The sequence below is a fragment of the Aythya fuligula genome, chromosome 3, assembly GCF_009819795.1.
Source record: "Aythya fuligula isolate bAytFul2 chromosome 3, bAytFul2.pri, whole genome shotgun sequence".
Taxonomy (NCBI): domain Eukaryota; kingdom Metazoa; phylum Chordata; class Aves; order Anseriformes; family Anatidae; genus Aythya; species Aythya fuligula.
In genome coordinates, this window is record NC_045561.1 from 97,874,673 (window position 1) to 97,894,144 (window position 19,472).

Below are 19,472 nucleotides of genomic sequence, written 5' to 3' on the forward strand. Positions count from 1 at the left end.
TCACCATCAAGTATGTTTTTCAAAAAAAAAAAAGCTTATATATGAATATTTAAATTTGAAAGAGTGCTACGAGAGATTTACAATATGCTTTTAAATAAGCTGTATCTCAAATGCATATAATTGTATACATCTCATTTTTGCTTTTTTTTCAGTAGACTGGCATAATCCATTTTATATTTTGCTGGGCTCTTGGGCAGCGATCAATTTGCAGTGATTTCAGTGGGCTTTGGATTGGACTTTGTATTACCTTATTAACACAGGTAGCCAAGCTCACTTCTATTTTATTATCTCCCTTTGTTGGGAGCTAGAGTAGCAACGGTGTCACTGAGAAATGCCATACAATTTACCTGTGGGGCAAGACACATCTCTTGGATGGACGTGGTTAGAGACTAATACATTCATTTGGAAAGACAACTGTAATCGTAGAAGTCACAGGCTGGAAGTGAAGAGCAGTCAATGTAGTGGCTCATCTCTGATTTCTCATCTGCTTCATTCTGCATTTCTACCTAGGCTGATATCCACACTGCAAGCTGCACACAAAGAGCCCTGGGCAAATCCCCAAATCCCAAACCACAACTCTGTTAATTTAACTTAATCTCCAGCCCCAGGTTCTTGCTGTGCCTTTGCCTGCAAGGCAGAAAAGCATGCTCCTGTCAGACACCTTTATCCTGCTCGAGTGCTCATATTCAGTCACCTGGTGTCCCCTCCACGGCCCCTTCAGTCTGAGCAGCTGGAGCTCCTGGCACTGCCCTCACAGAGCTTCTGTGCTGCAGTCCTGCTGGGACTTCTCTTGAGGACCTCCAAACCTGCTGTGAAATGCCAGCAGCAGACTGCAGCACTCTGACAGCAGTCCTGCCAGTTCGGGACAAAATTTTGTCTCAGCTTCTTCCTCATCCCCCTCCCTTACACATTCAAGAAAGAATTAGCTCTGCAGCTGGAACATTTACCTGAGCTCACTTCCAGGCAGGTCTCCACATCTACCGCACGGCCTCTCCCCCATACTGCCTCCCAGGACTGCCCTTCCCTTTCTCTGCTAACAGCCCTCATTCCTTGTCCTCAATTCCTTACGTTGCACTTGGATTAATCACAACAAATTCTTGAACAGAAACTGTTTAGAGAAGAATTCACATCACTTCCCAACATCTGTGTGCCTTCCTCAAACTTTACCAACCACGTTTTCACATAGACAGTTACCAAAATCATGGAATAGCTTTCATTCAATAACCGGTCTCTGCAGGTCCACTCAAGGAAAAGACATGGTCAAACCTGCAAATGAGACAGTTGTTTATCCCTCTTCCACACCTCCAGGTTTTAATCAAAATACCCTGTGATACCAAGGTAAATACTTCGGAGAAATGAAATTGCCTCTGTATCCACACAGTTGCTTCCATCAACCAATCTATAATCCTGTCAAAGAAAGGTAACACATTTATTTGACAAGATTCCCTTTCCATCAAACCATATTGACTGATACTATTTGTATTTTCTAACCATCCTTTCCAAGCTAACTATTCCAGCATTTTACTGGAATCTGAGTTCATACAAGGGGGCAGTTTCTAGGTCCTGTTTTCTACCCTTTTCAGACACTTGAACAGCATTAGTGCTTTTCCAATTCTCTGAAATTTTCTTAGCTCCCCAGGATCCACACTGGTGATTCAGAAGTTGCCTCAGCTACTTTCTCCATAACTCTGGGGAGCAAATTACCCAGAACTGACAACCTGGAAGACCCTGGAAGATTTCCATCATCCGAGGCAGGCTCACAGCTTTCACAGAGCGCTGTCTGCATTTTGCTGAGGCAACAAGAGAGTTTGGCCACTTCGCAAACAGAAAGGGAAGGGAGTGAGGTAGAGCTGGCGATAGAGAAACAGGGGACACCCTGAAGAGTCAGGGTTTTAGGTCCCATTGCTGTAGTTCCTATGCACACCTCTTTGCAGGAAGGGTGCACATGGCCAGCCCGGCCTTGGAGAGCACCCATCCACTGCACATTGTCACCAACAGCCCATCTGGCTTTCCAGGGCCTTCAAGTATCCAGACCCTAAAGGCGGTGGCTCTTATGTGGCACTTAAACCATCTGCTTCACCTCTAGATTGAGCTGACCCAACTTGTGTCTTTTTTTTTTTTTTCTTACCGTCCACTGAAATGACCCAATTATCTCTTTGCTCTCAATATACGTTTGAAAAGTGCTCTAATTGGGTAGTTGTCTACTGAGATTCACGGGCACTTTCAATCACTATTATTTGTTGCTACCAATTTTCTTCAGTATAGCCATGTATATACCACAGCAATATAAGTTGCTGCATGCATTTATTACCATTTCACCACTTTCTTCTAAATAAAATCATAACTAGTGAAATTACAAAACAAAGAGACCAAGAACTTCCCAATCCTTCATTGCTACCTGCCTGCACAGTTCCAGCAGAATGTGAACAATTGAGATTGGTTTCTTGAGGCAAAGTACTTCTAGTTACACAACTTGTACTATAACTACTAAATACGCATAAATTCAATGGAAGAAAATGAGGAAACTAAACTAGAGACACAGTAGAAGAAAATAAGGAGAAATAATTTAGATTTTACCATGAGGACAGGAAGGAAATCAAAGGACAAGGATTTGTCATTTGTCTTTTAAATGAAGTATTTTGTCTGTCAGACTCATTCATCTTATACAAAGAGGAGTAATAATATACATTTCCAAGATAAAATCAATTATGCATTATCTTAGAGTAGTACAATCTGATTCTCACAGAGGCCTTAATAAGACTTACATGTAGCATAATTCTTATTCCAGATCTCTGAGCAAAGCTAAATTTCACTGACAGTTCATTGTGCAAATTCCAATTTACAGTCAGTTTTTCCAATATTCTCAGAGAGCATCAAATTGCAAAGGCCATCTCTGCTTGAACCAGAATATGAATTTTGAAATATAACAAAAATAAAGTAGCAAATTAAGGGACCCATTTGATTCAATTCATTACCTCAGAACGCTTTTGCTTAAAATACCCTCCCATATCTTATGTTGTTTTTTTAAAGGAGTGAAAAAAGATTTTTTTTCCTCAAAAACTTCTGAACTGTGGCCAATTTAGCTGCACTTTAATTAGTTTCTTAATTTATCTCCATTATGAAATGAAATAGGGAAATAACTCTTGTTTCTGTATTCCATTAAAATGGTTCTGTACAAGACTATTTTGTTATTATGGCATTCTAAGTTTTAAGCAACTTATTTTTGTAAAAGCTAAAAATAACATATCACACTTTAAATAATCTTTATTTGCCACATTTTGGAACAACTTATAAAGGTACATCAGAACTTGCTGGAAAATTTACAGGGTTTATAATGCTTAACCTATTTTCAAAGGAAACGATGATCCTTAATCAGTTCATTTCCCTTTCCAAGAAGACTTTTTTAGAAACACAGCCTCTTTTTTTAGCATGAAGCATTTCAGACAGTTGAATTTGAGCTTTTTCTTGACTATCCTAGCTGTGATCATGTTGTATTTCAAGAGTGTTCTCACTGGCAAGTCAGTGGCCAGCCTATTTCACTCATTCACTCTGAGCAGACCTATTCCAATTAAATCATGCTCTTGACATCTCTTACGCAAGTTGGAGATGGAAGGAATGGAAAAGAAAGCTGAAAGGTGCTGAGAAAGTGAGCCTCACTGAAGCAAGGCAAAAGATTATTTTGAAGGTGTGTCTACCCTGGACAAAATTTTGTTTTGAGAGCATCAACAAGGTAAGGTACATTCACTCAGGGTGTCCAGAGCTTTGCTTTTTAAAAGGACTATCACAAAATAAATAAATAAATAAATGAAATAATAATTAAAAAAAAAAAAAAAGAGCAGAATCACACAGTCCTTTCATAGAGCAGCTGAATGGTGTGCATACAGAACAAATGTTTCAGGCAGCAGTGAGAGGTACATCAAGTCACCTGTGTGATCCGTGTTTCATTAGCAATAACCATCACTTTCTAATGAATAAGATGTTTTTCAAGTTGTCCTCAGTGATGGTATTTTATGGGGAAAAAATGCCCAAAATAAAGTGTAGGTAGGTAAGCAATCATCAGAAGAGCATTAATTGTAATGGACAGCACAGAATCATCAATATATCCCTCAAGTCTACTGGATGTGGGAGTATTCACAGCATCCAAACTTGATGAGAAGGACTAACATGAACTCAGAAACCTCTGCAAGATGCCCTAAGTCAGCATGGTCAAGCCCAGCCACTTGCTGCCAGCTCCCGTGGATGACAAGAGGTGTTCCCTCCGCACTTGTGCCTCCAGGGACCTGTACCAGGAATCTCTGTGCTGCCTCTCTGCCTCTGCAGTCCCTCAGAGGACACAGACTGGGCACACATTTTGAATAATGTCCCAAAACAGCAACTCTCTATTTTGCATAACTGTGATATTATGTATTTACTGCTCACTTAGTGCTGTATGTTTTACCGACAGATAAGGAGACAAAATGAGAAAGTCATCTACAGGCTCAAATGCTGCAAGATTAAACGCTCCACTCGTAGCCTACTGCAACCAGCAAGGCTCCTTCAGGGACCTAGGAGTGCAGGTTCTCTATAAAACTCATGAAAACAGCTGCATAAAACAGGAATCACAAGACCACAGCACTGAGTGTGGGCATTGCCTAGGCCACGTGGAAATAACTGAGGGAGCAATGTGATGAGAATCCTAATTCTCCCAAGCACTCAATTCCAGGCTGCTGGACCTCCCCAGCTTCCATACGTGGGTGCCCACAGCCGCTCTTGCCCACAAAATAGAGCTGGAATCCTTCAGCCTCCAACACAAGGTGAAAAAAAGGACTTAATTCTTGCCACAGCTGACTAGACTCAAACAACCAGCATCTTTTGTCATCAAGGTGAATGCTCGTAGTAAACCGCTGTGGAGGTTCATGTCTATGATCCCTCCTACTACAGTTGTTATATCATGCATGGATTATTTTTTATTTTTTATTTTTTTTTTTATCTTTTTGGACTTGAGCAGGACAAATACGCAGGATGGGGGATTTGAAAATGAGTTCTTCCTCTAGTGAGTAGAGCTATTCAAGTGAGTACGGCGTAGTAAGCATTTGCAGAGACAGCACAGCCATTTCCTTGCCCAGAGAAGGATCCTCAACAACAAGCCTCAGCATCTCTTTTTTCTCTCTTGCCCCAGTAAGACTTAATAATTCATGCCAAAGAAGAAACTCCAAAGGACTTCCTCCAAGATGAAGAACTAGAGAAGTCAGCTCTACTGCCTGTAGGGAACCTGGAGCCCGTGTCCCTTCAGACAGAAGAGGGAACTGAACATCACTCCATCTAGCAGGCAATGCTGCAGCTGTTTTACTGCTTTAAAAATGGTCTGCTCTCTGGCAGAGTACTAATGGGAAAGCAGCTTCTCAGAATTAATCCCACAGGCAAATGAATGAGTATTTTACAAATTCTAGGTTTTAGACAGGAGACCTTAAATGCTGCAAAATACCTCTCTGTTTCTATCACATCTTGATGTATGAAGCCATTTGGGCTTTGGTGGAAAGGAGCTGTGTTCGAAGAGCACAGCTGGAGTGCAGTTGTGTGGGGATGGCTGCTCACAGTACAAACGTGGGAAGGAAGAGGGCAGTGCAGAAATCAAACCCAGCAGCCCCAGGAACTCAAACAACATAGCAGTTGTTCTCCCTTCCCCTCCAAGACCTCCTCAAGCAGCACAAGACTGAGTGCCCATCCAGCAAATGACTGAAGAGAGCTCGGATCTTCTGATTCCCATTACACTTACTCAGTAGGATTTCTTCTTTTAATTATTATTTATTATTTTGTTCAGCTTGTTTGTGTTGTTTTGGTTTTGTTTGGTTGTTGTTGTTCTTTTTTACAACCTTCATGAAAGTTTTTGCTCAGTCAGTTGTTGGGATTTGTACACTCCTTGCCTGACTTCATCAAGACTTTCTTGAAATAACCTAGTCTCAGCATCTGCTGTGCTTTCATCTACACAAAAACTAGCCAGCGTTTCTAGTATGGTACAATGCAGAGCTCTATAAAATAAGTGGCACCATGTATAGATAGCAATCAAACTGTACTTTACAAATTTCCCAGCATATATAGCATGCGTAAGTCAGAAAAAAAGGACTATATTTACAAATACTCTAGGTTATATCTGCTGATCCACAGTGGTAAATCCCACTCAGAACTAATTTCCTTATTTGAAGCTTAAGAAAATACCATGCAATCCACATCACATATTTCATTCATTGACTAGATAATAGCTGGGGTAGACAGTTCATGGAGAAATACATGGGAAGCAGTAGTAAATTCTGTGACAGGTGCCTCAGCATACTTATATGTATGTTTATACGTATGTGCACACTTACACAGTCTAGCAGCTGTAATTAACTGGGATAACTAAATTATCCTACATAAAGCTCTAAGTTTGTGCACTAGTTAGAGCCTGTGCAGAGCTTTATTTCAGAAAACATTGCAACAGTCAAATCTTGTGACTTTCAAAGGGGGCTCATAGTGTGTGCAGCACTCATAAAGCACTTCATGAAATCCACAATAAATGCAAAGTAATAGCAGTACGAGAGGATGTGGGACTCGGGAGTAAGATTGGCTGTAGCCAGCCATTAGCGATAGATGTGTTTGCTTGCTTTCTGAAGGTAAGTTCTGATTTAGCCACCAGAAACAGCACGCTACCCACAAAAAGAAGTAACAACAATGCAAGCTGAAGTGCTGTTTTGTGTTCGTGTGCTTTCAATACATAAATTTTATCTTTTCAGGGCAGCAGCGTTGGGATTGATGCAGAGTGATCACTTAGAAGCTATCACCTCTCTCCTCCACACTTACAGCTGAATGGTAAAAACAAGAGAATAGCAAGGAAAACAGCAAAACCCTAAAATAGCTCCAGGAATACTTGTGTAAGCCAAGATACCACATATTAAGAACTAGGAAGCAAATTAGGGTCTGGTTCTCTGCTTCTGAGCTCCATGGGCTGTGAGGAAGGGATGCTGGCTTCTGTGAAGTCAAGGAATCTGGTGCAGGGTGAATTACACACCGACAGAGCCACTGAAAATTTACCATTGATGCTGCCCCATTCAAAAAGGCCTATAATAGTACTGAAATTGTAATGAAATATAGAAACAGCTGACCCAAGTCAACAAAACTAGCTAATCCTATAAAAAAAAAAAAAAACGTTTCAGAGATTTGACATCTCCTGGCAACCCAACAGATACTTAGGAAACGAAAACCTATGGATTCTATGTTTCTCCTCATTTCACCACTCTGACACAAAACTCAATAGCTTTTCTTCCGTACGTGTCACGAGACAGCACTTGCTTCATTTTAAGGCTATTTACATTGTTCTTTACTTGCTATCTGTGCTCCAGTGGAACAACTGTATCACCTTTCCAGAGAACAACTTGCCAGCTGAGCTGACCTGCCAAGTCTCATGGGAGGCACTCGAAGCCGTGGATGTGGCTCTCCCTTCGCAAGGGGGGGTCTGTGTCCCCCAGGCTCACGGCATAAGGTGACACTCAGTGGGGTCACCAGCAATGTGCTCCACCCCACGCCAGTGGTGCTCCACCACTACAGGTGGTCATTGATGGCAGGTTTGTCAGCACATGGTCTCTTCTGAGACATGCTAGAGGTCTTGGTTGGTCTCCCACAGGCATCACGAGCCATTTGTGGTGCCCAACAATAGTGCACCTGGCTTCCAGCTCCCTCTGCAGAAGGACAGAGCTCCACCACAGATCCAGTGCCAGCCCCACGAGATGCCATGGACACCCTTAAGTATCTCAGAAGACAACAAAAAACACAAGTTCTGGCAACTGAATTGAGCCCTTTGTGTTTAATAGACCTTCATATACGTCCCTTCCCCAAATTAGTCTGATTAGAAAGCTCTGAAATTTTTGTCACCTGAAAGATCCCACATCCAGGAGCTTCACACCTATGTGCTGTATGCAGACCCTTTCACATATCGTGAACCTGATGCCTGCAAGTTTTAGCTGATGACCTCTTGTTCCCATGTGGGTAGAAAGAGATGTTTTTTCCTTGTTCACTTTCTTCTTGCAACTTGTAGACTTTTCTCAGCTGCTTCTTTCCCAACCTGAAGCATTCCAGTCTATTTAACTATATAACCAATGGTTATTCAGAAGCTCTTTCACATTTTCTTCATCTTCTTTCCTCTCTGGTGTATACTTCTCCAGTTCTATAAAATCAGGCAACCAGCTTTCTTAGGCAAAATTGAAATGGCTGCTCACTATTTACCAATGCTGTGTGACCTGTGGTCTTGTTTGAGTAACTCCAAGCTTGATTACTATTTATTATTTATTACTATTTATTATTTTTATTATTTTTATTTTTAAAAGGTACAGGTGGCTAATGGGCTTACAGTTTTCTCTACAATTTGGATAAGTGGTGAATTTATGTGTAGCCAGATTTGAAAACAAGAGAAGTACATAAACAAATCTGTAGCTTAAGTCTGCAGCATGCACACCTGAGGGAAAGAAGTGCTTTGTATCGACCATGGGGATAAATAACTTCCATGTCCATAGTCCTGGAAATCAGCTGCTTCTGCCTGAATTTTAGACTGTCACGGTTCAGCAGCCTAAACAAAATGAGGCACATATTAATGCTCCACTTTCAATGGCAATGGTGTCAGCTTTTGTAGAACAATTTCTGTAAACTTTTACTTCCCCAGTAAGAAAATGGATCATTTGACCTTGGAGTGTAACTAAAAAATAAGCCATAAAGCTACACTGAAGAAAAAGCTCTTCAGGGGCATCATGAGGTAAACTAGGCCAGGTCGACCACAGGCAGAGCTATCATCCAATCCTTAAGATGTTTTACCCTCTGAGAAAAGCCCACAGGGCTTTCCTACAGTGACTTTATCTCAGGATGGCTTGTGTCAGTGAGTTACCCTGCAGCAAAAACACGTTTTTAAAGCAAAAACTACATGCTGTAGCCAATGAGTAAGAGCAGATAAAGAAAGCCATCAAGTACCTTTTCGGTGTTTGGTGAGCTGTTTAGCCTGGCTGGCACTTGGGCACAAGGCAATTATTGATGTGCAAACAGCACTTTGCACACAGTTTTAATTTATATATTTAAATAGAAAACCCATTAATCTTTTATGTGCATACACTTCCCCTGCAACAAAAAAATTACTCTTACAAAGTAAATTCATTTGATTGTAATATGAAGTTTCAGCACCACGCTCACCTAAAGCAAATATAACATGCTTTTCCTGCCCCCAGTTTTATTGGTGCCCTTCTTTCTAAATAAGCACCATGTTACAACATATATCTGGTTTTCAGCACTATTTTGTTGTTTAATTCTGAGACTGGAATTATTCCCATAGTAATTTATACCTCTCTTCCTCCACATCCTTCAACCAAAGGAGAACAAAAAGATTTCAGATGGGAGAAATTACCCTTTCTTTTCTTTAGGAATAGACTAGCAAAGGCAGTAACATTTAAGGAGAGATTCCCCAAAGCTTGCTCTGTCATTATATGCAGTCACCTGGAGTGACATAGGTTCAGAATCACTGGTTTTGGTACAAAATGGTTTACAAGCAAGGGGAGGGTGGGAGACCTGTGAGTTATTTAAACTCAGCTTACAGCATCAGAGAGCACAGACCGGACCCTGAGCCTTTACAAAGACATAGGCTTCTTATTTTGCTTGTCACTGCTTGTCACATATGCATAGTGTATCAAAAGCATGATTTTAGAGGTCATCATATGTTTGTAACTGGTCTTCTCCAGAGAACCTGTAACATTGGTAGTTACGTAGGAAAACATCTAAGGAAAAAAAAAAAAAAAAAAAAAAAAAAACACTGAAAATATTAAGATTTTCATCTAGGTCAGCAAGAGTGGCTATAAAATAAATACGAAAAAAGAAGGCAATGGAATAGAGAAGATAGCTTTCAAGATTATAACTACCCTATATTCAACCCAATATTTTTAAATTGCTAGGCTTGGAAAAGGTCACAATCTTTATGATTCATTCACAATGTATTTCTTACTGGGTTACTTTTTATATGATGACATATATCTTCCTCCTCATCATGACATGGATTTACATCTCAAGTAGTTCGCCCATACTAATGGCCAACAGTTTACATTGCAAAGCTGACCACAAACAGAGCTGTTAAAACTAATAGCCTTCAGTATTTTACAGTTATTGAACCTATACTATAAAGAAAATACTAAGACTCAAACAATCTGAAGCATGTATCTGGAAAAAGATGGGTTTGGATTAATTTCCTTTTGCATACTCAAGGTTCTCTCCATGAAATTCCTGCATTGCCACTTTAATTCCTCCAGAAACAGTTTTCATGTTGAAATATATTCTTAAAGTACGTGAGACAAGTAACTTAAACTGTGTTTTGTACTGTATCCATCACCTCTTCACTTTCATTATTCATTTCTCACCATCATATTTTTACTGTGTAATTAGAAACTGAAGTCAAAGCCTAGAAAACAGACGGCTTAAACAGGCTTTGTAAATGTCGCATAACAACTGTTCTGTGATCAGAGTTTCGAGATGAAGCTTTCATCCATATTTTTAGATATACTTTTGATAGTACATAGAGACTATAGAAATATTAACCAGCTAGCTATGACCACACAGAGAAAATGGAACCTATCCAGCTGTATAAAATCTACTAGATGTATATTGTGCCTCACTTGATGTTATTTATAGGTCATATATCCACCCTACCATCAGCAACCATAACCCAAAATTCAATTTCAGGTCCTACTCTTCTACTTACACGACCATGACTTAATTAATTATTAACAGGGAAAAAAAAAAACAAAAGCCTACACTTAGTTCAAGCATTTTCAGAATTACAGTAACATATTGATTTTTTCAATGTAATAAAGCTAAATCAAATCCCAGCAGCACATGAGCATCTAGAATGTACTTAGGGCTTCGAGTTTTTATTTCTTCAGCTTTAAGTTCAGGGGAAAGAAAACCTCGCACCAGAAATTTATGAGCATTCCGTAACATTATTCGGTCAATTAAAAGTAATATAGGTAACTAACGCATACTCCCATATTGCTAGGAAAAGGTCAAATACCCTGAATCTGATCTTTTTCTTATGTGTTGTGTGTCTAGGGCAAGCAGAGAAGGATAAAGCCGCCTTGTGTACAAGGGGATCTTGCCTGGGAAGCAGCCACACTTTAAGGAAAGCAACACTAGAGGGCATTGCTGCAATATTCTTAGCCCGAAAGCTGACAACTTCAAGGCATTTTTTCCCCTGAATGTTAATTGCCTCCACTTTTAACAGAATTGGTCTGTTTGTTAGCTGTTGCAATACTGAAGTGTTAGCCATAAAAACTTCATTGCACTGAAGCAGCCAAAGAGCTTTCTGGAAAGCGCTGTACTGCGCAGGGCCTGCTGCCGGCAGCCATGGGCTGTGAGCAGACATGAGCCAGACCCCTTCGGGCCACGACCTGCCACTTCTGTGAAGCTGCCACTGGTCCTCCCCGTGTGTCACAAGTAACCCACGGCTGCCACCACCTCAGAGCACACCCAGGGCGGTTCTGGTTGCCACCGTCAGTGCCCAGTGGTCACCAACCACTTTGATCCATCTGCAGGGCCTACAGCTTCCACAGACAGCCCCACCAGAAGCCCCTCATGAAGCTCGCCCTGTCAAACCGAACTCTGCTGCAATCCATCTCAGCTGGAGGTTTTAACAAAGTGCTCAGCGGGTTCCTATGCGGCAGGGAGACAAGGAAGGAGGGTTTGGGGCAATTTGGGGAATGTCACCACGAAGGGAGTGATAAGCATTGCCCAGGAGCAATGACCTCTTCTTGGTCTCACCACCCCAGAGGCAGTCAGTGTTCCATGCTGTTCCCACCATCATGCCGAGGCCCAAAACTCATACAGTATTCTCAGCCCACTGTCTTTGCCAGAAATAAAGGCTTTTTGCCCTAGGAGCTTAAAGCAGTACCTGAGATGTCCCCATAATGTGTGAGTCTCGTGCCTGCTGCAGGCATTCCCACGTAGCAGCAGTAGGTGAACTCGTGGTAGCTACTCTGGTGCTTCAGAGGATGAGAAATCCTAAGATAAGGAATGAATAGGAATGGGGAAATGCAATAAAAAGTGCAGAAGACTCCACCCCACCCCTCCCAAAAAAAAAAAAAAAAAAAAAAAAATAGAGAGAGAAAGAGGAAAAAAAAAAAGGGGGGGGGGGTTAAATTCATACTGTGCACACAGAGCAAACCAAAAGCATGGTCCCAAGCAGCTTTTAATTCAATTAAGCACAGCAATGTAGCATGAAACAAGCAAGCACAGGGACACATACTGCATGGCAACAATCATACTACAGGAAAACCTTTCTGATGTATTCAGTTTTGCTGTAATATACTGCAAAGGTTTACAGCAATCCTTTTGCTCTTTTCATGCAAGGTACAGGAAAACTGCAAAAATCTGGAACTGTATGATCTAATCATTCATTCACAAAGCATGTTGGACATTATATTTTAAAAAGATCAAAGAAAGAGCTGAGCTTGTTTAGGATAATCAGCATTGCAGCACAGGTAATAGAAGTCCAGTGAATGGAAAATGCAATGTATTTCTGTATTGAACCATCCTCTACTCAACCCAAGAAACGTGATAAAAACGTGGAAAAAGGAAATGTTATGTCATTAACAAAAATGAGTTAAAATAACGATTCTAACTAATACCCAGAACCTCCTGGGTCAAATCAATAAAATCACCAGTGCAGTCAGACAATTTTTATATTGGCATAAAAATAGATAGATAGATAGATAGATAGATAGATAGATAGATAAAGCATGAAGGTGCACTTTTGGGGAAGATTGTTTCATTTTTGATGAGAAATTTGCAAACAGAAACACACATGAAAAAAATATATATATTGAATCTGATGTATCTGAAAGTCATCAGACCTATTGTGTGTACCCCAAGAGCTGACCCACACATGAGCAGGGATTGTGTTTGGATAACAGTGCAGCTCAAGCAATACCTTTCAAAGCTCTAAGGATATCCAAGCAACACTTTGAACAACATGGCAACTCAACTGACAAACAGAAACTTACTAATCTGCTACAGTTCAGGCTCATTGCATTATATACTCACACCCTGTCCTTGGTTCACTAATTGATGAAACAACAGAAGCTGAATTTCATGGCAAAATTTGATTATCCCCAGCTGAAGCTTCACTGAGGTGGCCCTGAGGGGGTTCCCTGGGAGCTGGTCGCAGATGCGAGGGCTAGGACACTGACATATTGGCAGCTATTTCTCCAAGCGTCTGTGAAAGGAGCTAAAAAGTAAGGAGACAGGAAGAAAAAGCTAATAACCTGGACCCGAAAGGACACGGACAAGTCCTCAGATGCCATTATTTGTATAGTATTCAAGGAATTAAGATTTTGGCTTTCTTCCATTATGCTAAGCAATGCAGTACCTCTACTCCAACTGGCTGCCCAGACATCTCGAGTCAACAGCATCCAAAATTCAATATTCCTTTATATTGTACTCAGTGTTTAGGCTTCCTATACCATATCCAAAGAAATCAGAGGTACCTAACAATGTGTCCCACCATGGGCAGTACGCCAAAGCAACCTACTGCAGGCTATGGAGATGGGTATATTTTACTACCACTTTTTTTTTTTTTTTTTTTTTTTTCCTTGAATTCAAGAACTTTCCAGAAAACAATGAGGAGGAATTTCATTCTCTTTGGGGACTGATGCACTAAGCCTTTAGCCCTAGATCCACATTAGGAAATATTTTTTCTTTCATAAACTTTAGATGTCCTTTCTTTCATAAAAGATGAACAGAGAGATCTGACTTGGTAGTGGCAAGATCTGGGCTCCATAAAATATTCCCATGAATTCTCACTGTAAATATGGCCACTCCTACATGTAGGAGCAGGTGGAGCCTTACTAACAGAAACTTGTTACTTCATCCTCTTTCTTTGGATTTGGATACCTGTCTCCCGCCTAGAGTTCTTTTAAGATTTAATTCTTCATCTGAATTCTTTGTAGACCAGGCTGCATTAAGAAAAGAGCTGTTTTACACACCTGTAATCCCACAGAGCCTGGATGATGCCCATAAACCCCTGCAAGAAAGAAAACTGAGCCACCTTCTCAGCTACATCACCCCAAAGACCAATACAACAGCTGAAGACCTGGTACCATTCACTCCTAAGGTAAAAGCACCCTGAGGAACATGGTGACCTTTTAATAGCAGGGTCATCTCAGTTCCCTCCCAAAATACAGGGCTGCATCGGGGCTACTGTCAGGGGGTGCTCCTGCAGGCAAGCAGTGTGGATGTGTAGCTGCATTTGCCTTCATCTCATCCTGAGGCTGCATACAGCGGCATAGAAACAGCCATAAACAATTTTGTTAGATACACTGGCATTTAAAACTGAGCTAAGCTCTTTGGTTTGATTTACAGTAGAAATGGAGCATTTTTATTTTAGCAAAATCAAATCAAATCTAAACAATTCCTACTCAGAAACCAGTAAAATCGTTTTTTCCATAGCCTTTAGAAATGAAATGTTAGTTTGGCTTGCCTGTCAGCACTGAACACTGAATTACAGCTCATCTTCTCTCAGTCTCACAAATACTATTTGCACATCCCAAGTCAGTCGATATGATGTTGGAGAATTCATCCTTGCATCCCACTAGTTTTCTTTCATCTGTACAGTGTGGTCTACATTCTTGCTTAATGCTTATTTCACCACTGCTTCACTGTAGGTTGGTTCACAGCGAAAAGACAGGCTGGCTTACATGGGAAACAGATTTCACCATTACAGAATAAAGTGGTAATTTGGCTTTCTCAGAATTTTATCCCAAACTCCACTAAGATGATACAAACAGGACTAACTAACCATGCTACCCAGAGGCCCATGACTGTCATGGGAGGGGAGTGAACCCACAAGGTCTCAAAAATCTTCTCTTCCACCTGTGTTCCCCCACTTTTGGAGACATGCTTGGAGACAGGATGATGTGCAATATTAGTGAAGCTAGTAATTCCCCATTAAAAAGTATAAATATTACTTGTGTTTATCATTGTTTATATCATTAATTGCTGTCTTTAAATAACAGACTGGATTCATTTGGATGGGACTGGATTGGATTGGTTTGGATTGATGGAATCAGTTTATCTAAATTGGATTTATATTTCTAAATCACCCCTCAGTGCAGAGGGGTTGAGACTGATCACCCTCCTGGCATCTTCTTCTCTGTCTGCTCCTCGCCTTGTGCAGGGGCAACAAGCAGAAAATCAGCAGACTCTTTGGTTATATTTACTTGCTCCTGAAGCTAAGCAAAGGCTAGCAGAAATTTTTTATCATCTTAGAACTCTGCTGCCTTTGAAGCACACTGCTGCCTGGTGCAATGGCTACTTTACATGATACTATATGATGTATACAACATAGATGTTAAATACCATACATCACAGTTTACATTCTTGCTGAGAATATCACTAAAAATCTAGTCCATGTTTCCTAAAACTAATGTTTTACTTGGACCACTTCAGTTTTGTTGATAAATTCACCATACATAAACTGCAGTACATTCACCAAAATATTCCAAAGGCTCCCTTTGGAATAAGGACTTTCCAGTACCATAGGACTACGTAAGAAGACTTTCTAGCATTACAAGCCCTTATTCTCACCTACACTAGACCAGTGAGAGGAAGTATGCTTCCAAGCAAACAGATGCAATGTTCACAAGAGGTCCAGAGAATGCTCCCATAGGTTCAAGCATCCTACTTGGAGGTGAGAGGCCATTTCTCCCAGGCATGGCAAAAAGATGCCTCCTGTGAATACCCCAGGATTCAGAACAGGACCAAAACCACAGCAGGGTGTTGACTTTGTTTCAAAACAAAACCTCAAAATAATGTATTTATTTTTTAAAGGGAGAAAGGTTGCCATCGTATGTGCTTAAGGGAAGTTAATATTTTCAGAGCCTGAGTAGAGGAAGGTCCCCGCCATACGCACCTAAATCTTGCAAAAGTCTAAAATTTAGGTCACATCTATTTAGGACACCAAGCATCCCTTCTGGCTACTTCGAGAAGACTTCACACTGAGCTACATGAAGAGCTGTCTTGTTCGACATGCTAGCCACTTCACATCCAGTCCTGAAATGCTCTTCTCTCCCCAGGTACCATATAAAGTTTCTGTGGGCTTCATCTCAGGACTGAGGACTCTGTTCTCAGGAGATAGGACCAGAAATAAGGAACTGCAGCGCTGGGGATGAGTGCACACATCTTTCACAGTGGCATTCCTGAGATCTCTCAAAGTGCTTCGTTGGCAAAGGTGCCTAGAAGTGAGTGCGCTACTCTAAGTCATCTGAACAGCATGCTGTGTCTTTGTGCAAAGAAGAGTCTGGCCAAATTTATCTTAACTATAAACTTACTAATACTTGGGTCATGTATTAGGAAAATCCATCAGGATTATTAGGAATTTTTTCTCATATGCATATGCACAGTCAGTTCTTAATCCTCAACGTTCTTAAATGAGTATTCCTCCAAATTGCCAATCCTCAACTCCTCCAAACAGTCATTATATGAAATGAGCCTATGATTCATTCAGTCCTGGGTATATTCTTTGCCTGATCCTATACCCCCGATGGTTCAGGAGAATATAGATGCAATTTCAGAGGGCCATTTGTCTAAAGTATCCTTTGAAGTATGAAGACTACAGGATATGTGCATCTAAGAATGGGACAGTGAAGCATGCATCAGCTCAATGTTTTCCTTTTACTCGAAACTAATGCTCTACCCAATTGTTTACTAGTCTTTGAACTAACACAAAACTTGGGGAATTTTAAAGTAGGAAATACAGGAGGTAAATGGAATGGAAAGCATCTCATCATCAGATGGGGTTGTGCAACTACCAGATTTTGTGTAAATGACATTTTTAAGCTCACTCTTTACATTGCAGTCTGGGGACTAGTTTTCAAAGTAGATTCTGCATTTGGGCATTATTTTAGACTTTATCCCAAGCAACAGCAAAATTACAAAAGAAGGGTTATTTGGATAATACGTAGCAGGAGGCACAAGCATAAACAGGCAATGGTAATGTTAAACTTGTGAACTAAAGCTTTCTCCTTCCACTCAATATAACTTGTGGTAACATCAACACAGGAAATATATGCCCCCACTGCTAATATGGAAGACAGAAGGTGTTTTTCAGTTCTTTTCACAGAGTAGTTTGACTGTCTATTTACCCATGTGTGGATCCACTGCAGGCTAAGGAAGAATCAGGTATCAAAAGTTATCCAAACTCGAGAGGAGCATGCTGGAGTGAGAAACAAATCAGCTATAAACTGCTAATTGTTGGAAAAAAAAAAATCATTTTCTTTGGAGCACAGTGAAACTGAGTTATTACCTTCTCATTTGCTCAAGTAGCCATCTTGCACTTCAATGGATTTATTGATGAACAACTTAGAAAAAGACCTAGTAAGTACCTTGGAAACTTTAAGGCACATTTTTTATTGTTCACAAGTGAGATCCCTTGAGCTTGCAGCACTGCTGCAGATGAATAAGTTGGGTGACCATATGTGAAGAATGTAAGAATTTACAAGCTTAGGCTTTCCTTGCTTATTTCCTTATTATTCAAATTATACAGGTAATTCTTTTGAATATTCATGTAATATGTACACAAATATATTTTATACACAAATAGATTACACAAATTTTCAAGATAATTACGACAACTCTTTTCTTTCATTGTGGGAGATCCCCATGCATCAAGGAAGACACTCACCCTTGTAGCTATAGATCTGTACCTATTGTCTCTGTACGGGTGTCTCAGGTCTGGAACAAAACTTTAAAATGCCTGCTTTGTTTACTTATTTGATAATTGTTTGTAAGGATTAGCTGGTGTTATTTTAGGCATAGGTAGAACACTTCATGAAAACCTTTAATTATGTATTATTAATATGGTATAATTGCTAAGTGATATCTGTGGACAATTTATTCAGGAGAGCATGTGAATGTAAGACTTCTAAAAATAGAGAAAGAGAGACAAAAAGAGAGACATTTTCTTGTGCAGATTTCAGACTGCAATGGGTATGGTCTCCACCCCAACATTTTATTTTAATACTCTGTAAAATAATACAAAGATGCTCTCCATTTTTAATAAAGAGAAGTGAAGGCAAGGAAGGTGTTTTCAAAATATAAACTTTGAAAAATAAAATTCTTTACATCATCTTATCTTCATCTTAAAAGAAACCAACTTTTAGAAGTTGTAGAACTCTTAAACACACTGTGGTGTTTTTTTATAAGCACATCTTTATCTCCAGACTCCAAGGAGACCATGCCCTTGGTATGATTTGGAAATGCTTCATTTAAGGCAACATTTTATTGACACTGAAATGTGAGTATATTAGTAGTATAACCTTTTATGTACATTTGAATCTAGTTTCGATGTAATAGCAAGCTTTTATACAATAATTGTTTGATGCTGTAATTATGAAAGTAGTAAAATGTTTTATGTTATAGATACAGCAAGTTCATCTGCAGAATGAGTTTGTTATAGAGCAGCAGCAATGACTCACCTCGGCTACCAAAGACTGATGAAATGTAGGGGTAACGCTGGCAGAGGCCTGATACAGTGCAGGAAACCTAACGATGCTCTGAGAGGTTCCTCACGAATGAAAAACACTTTCAACTCTGTGGCATATGTATCAGCAGATTGCAAATTCATGTGCTGGAGAGGCTTCCAAAACAATCTCACAAAGACTGCTGAACACCAATGAAAGGGCAACAGTGGCTGGTATTTGAATCCAGCCAGCCCACCAAAGTATGGAGATTTTTTCTTCCCTTCCTCCTTCTTCAAAATGATTTGGGAAAGAAAGGACATGAATTTCTCTGAACAGGGAGAATAAAGAGCAACACTTTCCATTCTAGCCTATTAATTTCCACAAACTAACAGGAGCCGCAAGGAACAAAGAAGAGAGAACAAAACACCAAGAAGCATTATCCTTCTACCAGCACTTTTGCAATGAGATGGCACCCCTGAGACATTAATATCATTGCTGAAAGGAATTTTAAGCAATGCACCAGAGTGCAAGATCACTTGGAAATCGCATTATTGCTTAGACTGGTTGAAGCTTGTCCTCATGTACCTTACTGAAGTGAAAACTGAGAGATGGAGGGGCCCTGCCAGTTGCTTCAGTTAGGGGAAAGCTTTGTTTCCTCTTGTCTTAAAGATACAGCCTAGGAAAACTATTAAGGAAACATTAAAATACTGCAATGACCCTCTCTGGGCTGGAGGAATGAAACAGCAGTCCATAGTGAAATTTAAAAATCTACCAATTTATGAATCAAAATAATTGGAAAATGACTTTTCAAGAAGTGTGATGACTAGCTGTCACCTTTCTATGGAACAAATGATTTTAATAATGAAATAACATTAAAATTTCCTAACCAAACAGACTGAATCAGTTCTGTATTAACAGTCACCTGCTAGCACAGTGGATGTTGACCCCTGCCCAAAACGTAGCTGTAAGTTGATGAGTTAGAAC

The 19,472-nt window shown here is 40.2% G+C and overlaps 1 protein-coding gene across 5 annotated transcripts in view; it reads right to left on the reverse strand.

Moving 5' to 3' along the window:
• Positions 1-19,472, reverse strand: part of DLGAP2 (DLG associated protein 2) — a 474,554-nt gene that overhangs the window by 423,295 nt on the left and 31,787 nt on the right. The window contains exons 1-2 of one of the 5 annotated variants that reach the window (XM_032184993.1): positions 13,075-13,118; positions 11,924-12,033 (exon numbers count right to left, since the gene is read on the reverse strand). The exons of the other annotated variants lie outside the window; for them this stretch is intronic. Of the exons in view, the coding sequence (XP_032040884.1) occupies positions 11,924-11,938 (15 nt within the window). The 5' untranslated portion in view covers positions 11,939-12,033; positions 13,075-13,118. Of the gene's footprint in view, positions 1-11,923; positions 12,034-13,074; positions 13,119-19,472 lie in introns of those variants that run through there. 5 annotated transcript variants of the gene reach the window in all.